Source organism: Dipteris shenzhenensis, chromosome 30 (genome assembly GCF_047967505.1).
Source record: "Dipteris shenzhenensis isolate YYH24624 ecotype China chromosome 30, Dip_SZ_1.0, whole genome shotgun sequence".
Lineage (NCBI taxonomy): Eukaryota > Viridiplantae > Streptophyta > Polypodiopsida > Gleicheniales > Dipteridaceae > Dipteris > Dipteris shenzhenensis.
Window position 1 is genome coordinate 39,010,678 of NC_141625.1, and position 10,101 is coordinate 39,020,778.

Below are 10,101 nucleotides of genomic sequence, written 5' to 3' on the forward strand. Positions count from 1 at the left end.
GCTAGTAACCTCTAGAGTTGAATAGAATATGCTTTGTGGATTAGAAATATCCAATGACAACATACTTGCTAGGACGTGCTAAGCAAGAGGGAAACCATGAAATTCCATTATGACCCCCCACATAAAATATTGCAAAAAGAAATTCAAGAATGTCTTGAAGATCAATTCTTGTAGCCCCAAAGAGAATTAGATTGATAATACATAGGAAAAGATCAATCCTGTTATTGATTATGCTCTTTACATCCTTATGAAATTTCATCTTTTAATCGACTTGGATGATTCACCATGTTTTCTAAGGTTGAATGTTGAAGATCTTCTGAAATAATGTGATAACCTATTGACGATGCTTGATGTATACTTGAGCAACTTTTCCATCTATCTTGCACTTATTGACTCATTAAGTCAAAGCCACAACTGGGGTAAAAGAGACCTTGCCGCCAAAGATAGGCCAATCCCAAATAATTCATAGTATTTATGACAATGGAAGGAATGTAACACATCTAAAAAGCCCCATTGAGATTTGATGGTGCAAATCCAAAGTTGTTTTGTTTGTCTTCCAATGTCAAAGAAGACAAGACGAGGTGGCTAAACACCATGTAGCACAAAGTTCCATGTAAACCCAACCCCTTTCACAAAAAAGACTCCTTCGGAATAAAATGATTGCCACCGACTTTACAAAATGACTGAACGCTTCCATATTTTTGCTGCCCTCGATCTGATTTACGTATCAACTTGTTGAAACAGAAAGAACACTTCTGATTGAAAGAAATCCCTTAATAACAACACAATCTATGAAGACCCAGTTTTAGCAAAATCTCATACCAGTATCCTCGGCTCTCCAGTTTGCAAAACCAGAACTCAGTAAAAAGAAAATGCAAGTTTACAATGGCGAAACCTTTAAGATTACCCATTAAAATAAATCATTAATCTCAAATAAATGCTCTTCCAAAAATGATTGGAAAACCTGTCAAAAACTGTCGTTACACATGCGTGGCCGCAGAACAACTCGTGTAAATGGTTTCTGCAAAAATGTGCCGACATCTAACAAGCAAAATGCATGACCCTCATAGAATCCCTTCACAATCAAAAGACCTGTGTACTCTCTGACTGTGATTTCTGAGAAGCTGTATCACCATCAAGCAGGCACAGCAATCGGAAATTTCAGCTAGTGGATCGGATGATACGGAGCTGCCGAGCGTTTTGGAGGAAGCTTCCGGAGAATAAAAAGAACCAATGCAGATGGCAAGATCTCCACGAGCTGTCGCACAATAGAAAGACATTGAAAACTCGGGAATCAGTCTGTGCTTTTAAAAAAGACAACAAATCAAGAACTTCTCATCATCTACCAAGAAATCTACATCATCCAGCAAGGCAAGGGCCCCATGGTAATGGTAAAATTTAAACAGCTGGTGAGCCTAGTTATACTACATGGCCAGGCCAGGGAGTCGGAGGTGTCACAAGAAACGTTTCTAAATATGTTTCGAGATTTTGACAGACGTTTCATCTAGAAAGTGTAAAATTAGTGTATTTTATATAAATAATAAAAATAGTGTATTTTTTATTTAAAAAACTTTCACGTTTCGCACGTTTCTTAGAAACATTTCGGGCAGAAACGTTTCTTCACGTTTCTACTGCCCGAAACGCGTTTTCTGGTGACAGAGCTTGGCAGGGACTCTTAAGAATTGCACGATTGATCTGGGGTTATGAATCAGGCTGCTAATTCAATCCATGCTTAGTTCAGCTTTTACATGCTCTCTTAAACTCTACCACTTGCTTTTAATAATGTTATCATGGCACTGAACTGGCTACATGTGGTCTGCCCTGCAGCTGTTGAATTTGACATGTCTACGGGAAGAAGTTCAGTGCAAACCATGTAGAATATTAAATTCAAAATAGGATGATTCAATACATCCAGATCGGCATCTTCATCGAATGCTGACAACGCTACCTGTAATCATTCACAAATATCTCAGCATCACTCTATCGTCAAGCATAAGTTGAAGTCTGCATCAAGAACTAAATGCATAATTTCTTCAGAACCTTCATGCATTAAACTTCCTTGACTACCCTTACCACAACCGTTCTGATGAGGAAGCATGTGAAACATATGGCTGTAATGAATCCCACCTGCCAGCCAGTGCGCAAAGTGAAGAGTGTCAGTAAATCAGAAGGGGATATCATTCGTGACAACCAATTGGCAGCATTACCTAAAACCACATCAAACATATTTATATAAATCAGTACACCCAAGAATTAATCCATACTGAAAATTACCTTGTAAGAAATAATCATGCATATATATAAATACACAGAATACGCCACACACACACACACACATCTATATCTAGAGAGAGAGACAGATGTACACACACGTTCTTGTTTGCAGTTTACTTTATTCCCTGTGCGTGGGCTAGATCTACTGGCTTCCAGTAATATAACAGTGCGATAACAACTCCTTTGCAGCTTAGATTATTAACAATGTATGAGTTGCCTTTTTCCAAAAAGTTTTCTTACGGTCTGTTAGGCACTCAGAAGAAAGCATAAAGCATGTCTCGTCATGGATTCAATTTGTACAATTGAGTGTGTTGACAAGTGCTTTAAATTGTGAGGAGGCAAGGTTGCAAGTTGAAGAGGGTCTTGCAACTTATGTGCGAGGGGGCAGGTGAACACACACACGCACACACAGGTGCTCATGTTTTTTCTCAAACTCAGCATGATGAATGGAAACAAACTGCATAAGCGGACCTTACCTCAGGAAGGCTCAAACCCATTTGTAGTGCCTAATAAGAGATGCTCATGTTTTTTCTCAAACTCAGCATGATGAACGGAAACAAAATGCATAAGCAGACCTTACCTCACGAAGGCTCTAACCCATTTATAGTGCCTGATACGAATGCTACCCTCATCTATTAAGTAAACTTTCTCCTACTTATTCAAGGAAACACACAAGAGCTCTCCTTAGAATACTTAGGCTCTCTCAACGTACAATATTTTTCAGGCTCACGTCTTTACCTCTCGGAGCTTCTTTCGACGGCCTTTTGATTCTAGTGGGAATCGCCGGAGCATAAAGAACAGTCTGAAACCAGTATGAGTATTAGTGCACTTCTTCGTAAGGAAAATATTTGAAACAAAGCAAGATGAAGATTAACACAGCTGCTTACCTTCCACCATAAACCAAGAAGCCAACAGCTGCCAAAAGGGATACCGCTGCAACAATTAAAAAACTCAAAATGGTAAACAAATGTTCAGAGATACTTGACAAATCAGCAAAACAAAATAAGATGTCCTGATAGTGGGTTTGATTCCAGCTTTATGAAATGATGATCCCCTGCTAATTTATACAGAAAGTATAGAAGAGCTGAAGGACAACTCTCACTGCATTGACGGAGAGAACTGAGAGGTCAACAGCACAATGCCAATACAACATGAATCATTATCATGCAGCTTGAAAAATGTAACTTATAAATTGTAATGGACTGCAGACGATGCAGAATTAGTCATTCGATTCATATACATGTCCAAGTATGTCCAGTTAATCTGTGAGCTTCCATTCAATTCCAAGTTCTTGGTGTATCTCAATCATCTGAGATCTGCCCACTCAAGACCTCTAATCTCATGCCCATAAGCACCATAGCCTGCTGTACGGGAAAATGCAACATATCCTACCTGTCCGAATTCTCAAGCCTCCCAAGGAGGTCGAGTATGTAGCAGTGATTTTTCTGTCTCCTGGACTTACATTTTCACATGCACCAGTGCCAGGCACAGGTGCCAGTGACAACTAGCTGCACAGCCATCAAATTGCAGCAAAGTTGCAGGCCCTTTTGGGGCAGTTTCACAGCAAAGTTACAGGTCGGTCAACCCACTGATTTGGTCGGTCAATCAACCAGCCATTCGGCCCATGTACTAGCTCTATAGAAGGGGCTGTTTGCCCCTCATGTCAGCATTCAGCTCCCAGTGCATCTTAGGCAGCAGTTTCAGTCCCTCTCCCTCATTCGCAGTTAAGGGGAGTATTCAGCTCAGTTTTCTATGCCGATCTGGCAACCATGTACAACAGTGTAGGGGCATTTACACCATCAGTATGAATAAAGCAGTGTACTATAGTTAGGAAGATCTCTGGTGTCTCTCATGCTTGAGTTCTCTTTCTACATTTCCTCTATGTTTCTGCACAACTAGTCCCCGCATGTTACAAACTGCACCAAAAGATGGCTGTGCAGCTAGTTATCACTGCCACCTGTGCCTAGCACCGCGTACAAGATTGTTGCTAGGTGGATACCTTGTGACACTTTGCCCTGGCAAGGCTTCGACTTTGGGAACTAGGAACGGACCCCCTAGCTCGTGCCTGACTCGTCCCTGGACTAGGGCTCACAACAAGGTCATGGCATGTGACAAATGGGTCAGACTGTGTGTCACAATGCTCCCTAGTGTAGGGGTGCATGTGACATACATGTTGATCAAGTATTCTTCAATCAGATATCAACCTTTCATTCTTTACTTCTTGTTTTTTCCAAGACTAGAGTCTGCCTGCCCTGCCTCTTTCCTGCCTTAAAGAGAAAGACCGATTCAGCCTCCTCGTCTCCCATCTAAGCTCTTAATTTTTCATGTGTTATTCACACCCTCCTTCAACATTAGGCAGCGCTCAAATTCTCGTACTTGCATCATTGTGCTCATATCAAAGGGCTTCTCATATGTTTTGGTAGTAAGCCTTGTGAGGGGACTGGTAAAGGTCTAACGTTTGAGTTGCATTGTCCTTTGTGGCTTGTGATGCTCGGGTAGTTCCAAGGTGATTGGAGGGACCATGAACTGGGCTGGTCGATGGCCTTTGATTCAGCCATGCAAGAAACTGTGAGATGATAGGTTGAAGGAGTGGCTGGCTGATGCATGCATGGCATGACTTTGCTAGGTGGTTCATGAGGTCACAGCTTCTACAAAGATGGAGGGTCGCCTTGAATCTCCGTCTTTGTTGAGGAGCTTCACTCCTATGAGAGTCGTGTCCTGGTGTTCTGATACTTTGTAGAACTGGATGCAGAGTAGCAATTCCCAATCATGTTCAGGGAGTCCTGAGTCTGTAGCTGTCCATAGTTGAGTCTATCTCTGTCATTGAAACCCTGCAACAAAGCACATAGGCATGAGCAGGGTGTCTCATCTGTGTCGAACGGATTTCCCTCAATAAATGGTCCTTTGAGCTTATTTTGCCGAAACTATTGTATGCAGCAATCTGTGATAAATGTAAGAGCTCATGGCCCATTATTTTATGCGATACCTGCAGCAGAGCAAGAATATGAATTCTTTCTTACTTTCTAACAAGTGGTATCAGAGCCATGTATGATCGAGATGAGATTGATCGTGAGGTGATCGCTAAGCTAGGTTCGAGTCAGGTGTTTCTTGAGTTTTTTAGTCGTTTGTCCATACGAACATTCTATCAGTGGTGGTTTTAGCAAGGATTGAGAGACTTTGTGGGGAATGGATCCTCTGAAAAAGGAAAAGACCATCAAAGGGTCGATTGTCAAGTTTACTGGCATCAACTTTGCATCGTGCCACTTCGCCACCCAGCTATACTCAATGTAGAAAGGCCTCTCGGACTCAATTGTAAGTACTGATACAAAGCCTGAAGATGAACAAGAGGCAGTTGCATGGACACAACGGAATGACAAAGCGTTGGCTTAATTGGGTGGGCACTTGGCAGCGAATATTTTCATCATATCGATGTAGAATAGGAAATTGGAGGATCTTAGAGACACTCTTTGGAGTGAGGATGAGGCAACTTTAAGACAAGGATCATTCAATCTACAGATGGAAGAAGTTGACAATTTGGGAATCGAATGCAGGCTTTGTTGAAGCAATTGCATGATCTCAGGTCCAGAGTTGACGAGGAGGTAAGAAGGCCATTCTTCTAAAGATTTTGCCCCCCCCAAGTTTAACGATACGGTACGAATACTCTAACTTGATGATGTTACAGACTTCCTAGATTGTGTGGCTCTACTCCTTAGTGAAGAAAGGCATGAAAAATCCCTCCAACCAGCAAGAGAACTTACTTTTGGTGTCAAAGAAGGAACAATAGTAAGAACATGAAGGCTTGTGGTTATTGTGGAATGCCTGGCCACATTTAGGAGCATTGTTAGAAGAGGCAGAAGAATGAGAAGGGCAAAGCCTGTCTGGTAGAAGAATTGGTATCTGATGAACGTGCCAATCTACCGACTGTGATGGATGACGAATGGGTCTACGATGCTGGTCTTAAGAATGTGGCTCCTAAGCATATATTTGTGTACTGGTAGCTCAGTATCTCCTGTGTCAGCATTATGGCAGTTCAATGATTCAAATATCTTCCTGAATCGATCTCCCCGTTCAGCTTCTGGGGCGGGATTGTTGGCAGCAAGCCTCATGAGGGGACTAGTAAAGGTCTAAGGTTTGAGTTGCATTGTCCTTCATGGCTAGTGGTGCTCGCGTAGGTGATTGGATGACCGTAAAGAACTGGGCTGGTCCACGGCCTTAGATTGGGCCATGCAAGAAACTGTGAGCTCATAGTTTGAAGGAGTGGCTGGCCGATGCATGGCTTGCACATGGCATTACTTTGCAAGGCGGTTCATGAGATCACAGCTTCTGCAAAGATGGAGGGTAGCCTCGAATCTCCTTCTCTTTGTCCAAGAGCTTCTCGCTCCTATGAGCATCATGTCTAGTGTTTTAATACTTTGTAGAACTTGATGCAAAGCAGCTGTTCATACTCATGTTCAGGGAGTCCAGAGTCTTTAGCTGTCCATACTCAAGTTTATCTCTGTCATTGTAGCCCTGCAACAAAGCCGGTAGGCGTGAGCAGGAGGTCTCTCACCTGTGTCAAACGGATTACCTTCAATAAATGGTCGTTTGAGATTATTTTGGTCGAAACTATTGTATGAAGCAATCTGTGATAAGTGTAAGAGTTCATAGCTCGTTATTTTATGCAATACCTGCAGCAGAGCATGAATTTGAATTCTTTCTTACTTTCTAGCAACATGAACTCAAAAACCACCTTAATGGTTACCCATCTCTATCAACAATTCGTCTCTCTAATTCCTCAGCTTTTTGAGTCTTGCAGGGAAGAGGCATGCCCTTAACCTTCGGAGTGCTGACAGAAACTCAGCACAAAGACCTTTGTATAAATGGATGCACAAGTATGTAACGGTGTGTGAATATGCATGTGTGATAACATATGTTTATTGATCTCCAACGGTGTCATATCTACACTCACCATTGGGCCCTGATGATGTCGCTGGGGATGTCATAGTCGCTAGTCCCTGCTAATCATGAGATTGAAACTACTCACTGTGTTGTGTTTTTAGAGGATGAGTTTGGGAATTCATTCATCTATAAATATCTCTATATACGTATGTATAATACATACATGGATACATGTGTGTGTGCGTGCTCGCAGGCACATGTGTGTGTGGGGAAGGGGGGGGGGGGGGGGGGGGTGAGATCTAGACTATCCTGAGTTCTTGTCGTATAATGATATCTCCTGATGCTTGTAACAAGATGTCCCTTTCTTTGGGACTGTTTTTTGTAATATAATGACAAATGGATTTCAAAAAAAATGTGTGTGTATGTGTGTGTGTGTGTGTGTGTAATTAACAAAATAATTTTGCAGATGAATACCCTAATTAATAACTCTTTAAAGTAACACTCCAAGGAAAGCGAGAGAAGATTAAATGACATTCAAGTGTTTAAACGGCCATGCAAAAATACATTCTGCTGTCGGGCAGTCAACTGTATTGGGAAGAGAAGCAATCATCTTTACCCATGAGAATTCAGACTTAAATGTGCCCAAAAATCAAAACTTGATCCACTGCTACACAAAGAAAACAGCTAAATGGTGAAGAGACACACGTTCTTCTGGACCCAACACAAACTGATTTCAATGCTCACCTGCATAGAATAGCCTTGCCACAGCTTGGATCACTGCATTATAGCTTAGCCACTCATAAATCCAAATGACAATCTGGAAGTGAAATCCCAACATTGAATTAGACGTACACAGCATGTGTTCAAAAGCACAGAAGGTTTTCATCTTTTGTGTATTATATATCAAGTTTCATAGAATCTCAAGATGCATGGGTTCTGTTCCTTGCACACCTGTATGAAGTAAATCGCACCATTTGTTATAAGAAATGCAGGACGGAGGTTGTTGATTGGCAAGCTTCTTGCCTGTCACAAAAACATGGTATTTTCCAATCATATATTGACAATGTGCCACTATCAGTACAAACTAAAACAGCTGAGATGACAGACATGGCGTGAAATCAAACCTGGTGATATATCTCAGCCCAAAATAGAACAAGAAGAGTGTATGTTGAAAAGAAAAGAAGTCCAGGAATATCCAACAGAACAACCCTAAGTATCTGCAAGTGCAGGACAAACAAACACAATGACCTTAGCTTGCAAACTCAAATGGCACTAAATAAAAATATTAATTTGACATACTGTGCCACAAATCCAAAAGCAGAATAACTCACCCTAATTCGAAATGAGAACACCTGCCGGTAGAAGCCAAAAACTAGTGCTCGGGCTGCAAAGCATAAGACAACAGCAACGTTACCGTCCTTCCTTGCACATTCGCAAGAGGCCTAAGCCATCAAAATAATTGCACGATAAGTAAAACAGAAGGCGCCTCACCAGCATTCACTAGTAAATTCATAAGATGAAACACCTTCTGTGTGGTCCAGCCATATTCTGGTACCCGTACCTGTATACGTATCAATTGAATCTGCAAATATGCATTGCAGATCGTTTAAACAAATGGGAATCACATACATACTGAGCCAACTAAAAGTTTCACACACCATCAGGAGCTGCGACAAAAAGTAAAGCAACAAGGAGAAAGGCCCCCCCATGGGCCCAGCAAAGGTGGCCATCGATCAATATTGGTGCTAGTAAGGGCTTTTCTTGAAAGCGGTCTGCCTGTAAATTCCTCCTACACTGCATGCTAGAAACTCCCTACCTATCCTCTCCCCGATTCCCTTGAATGATTAAGGGGTCTTCAGACTGCCTTGACAATTATATGAGGGGTTGCAATACCCTTCCTCACGTTGATCAAATCTATTACGTGGCGGTGCAAGTATGAAAAAGATCAAGTTGTCCATCGAGCACAACACCAGTTACGAAAACGGGAATGAAGCATACCAACGCAACTGCGCCGACTAAAGAATACGCCGCGCAAAGGGTGTAGAAAACGCCGTCCTGCCACGCCGTAGAGTTGTTAACATACTGCCACCAACTTCGGACAGCGTTGGCCAGGCATCGCTGGTGCTCAATGACCCCGAAGGCAGGATTCATGGTGGAGATGGATCGCTCCGCGGAAGCCAAAAAACCATCAAAAAATGGCGAGTCTGGTCGTGAAAGAGGGATGAATAGATTGAGGAAGAAGGGAGGCTTTAATTGGAAGGAAGCGAGGCAAATCCCTAAAAGCAGAAAGGGAGCAAAAGGAAAGCAAAAGGTGCCAAACCTGCGAAGGTGGCAAGGATTTTGGCTATGGAGGAGCTTGGCTATGGCGGATGATGCAAGCTCTCATCTGCCACACCCCAAAAAAAAAAACAAAAAAAAGCAGATCTCTAATCAGAGAAATAAGACAACCCACAACTGTTGCTGCCAAATCAGCAACACACCTTCGCCAGCTGGACCCCTACCCACCCCGGCTTTTCGTCCCCTCGATATGCCGCGGCCCCTCTATATCTGGACCCCCCCACCCCGGCTTTTCGTCCCCTCGATATGCCACAGCCCCATCTGTATCTGTATCTATATCTGTATAATTGAGTTTGTTCTCTCTCTAGCATGTGACACTCTCTTTACACTTGTCACCTTCCCAAAGCTCCCAAAAATGAGGTTTTAAAACCCGCACACGACTTGCCGCAAAGGGCTTGCAATGTGGCACCCTCTCCCACAAAACCAACACGCTCCCCCGCCCCCCGCCCACCACTCCCGCCCATTTTGAATTCTAGAGAAGCCTCGGAGAAAATCTAGAGAAGGTGTCATGGTGACACAAGCAAGAGGCTGCTTCCAGGCCCGTTGCTTCCAAAAGCCAAATCTCATGCAATATCTTCACACCTTATGAGCTCATCGATTGAATTAGTGCAC

At 42.7% G+C, this 10,101-nt stretch overlaps 1 protein-coding gene across 1 annotated transcript; it reads right to left on the bottom strand.

Annotated features, from left to right (window-relative positions):
- Positions 1-912: 912 nt before the first annotated feature.
- Positions 913-9,532, bottom strand: LOC147882088 (tobamovirus multiplication protein 1-like). The gene is made up of 12 exons (XM_087401168.1): positions 9,473-9,532; positions 9,151-9,356; positions 8,644-8,734; positions 8,484-8,536; positions 8,277-8,369; positions 8,104-8,175; positions 7,897-7,969; positions 3,162-3,207; positions 3,013-3,076; positions 2,074-2,127; positions 1,871-1,948; positions 913-1,258 (listed from the first exon to the last, which is right to left on the bottom strand). The coding sequence occupies exons 2-12, from the start codon at positions 9,301-9,303 to the stop codon at positions 1,166-1,168; spliced, it is 870 nt and encodes a 289-aa protein (XP_087257294.1). The 5' UTR covers positions 9,304-9,356; positions 9,473-9,532; the 3' UTR covers positions 913-1,165.
- Positions 9,533-10,101: the final 569 nt, after the last annotated feature.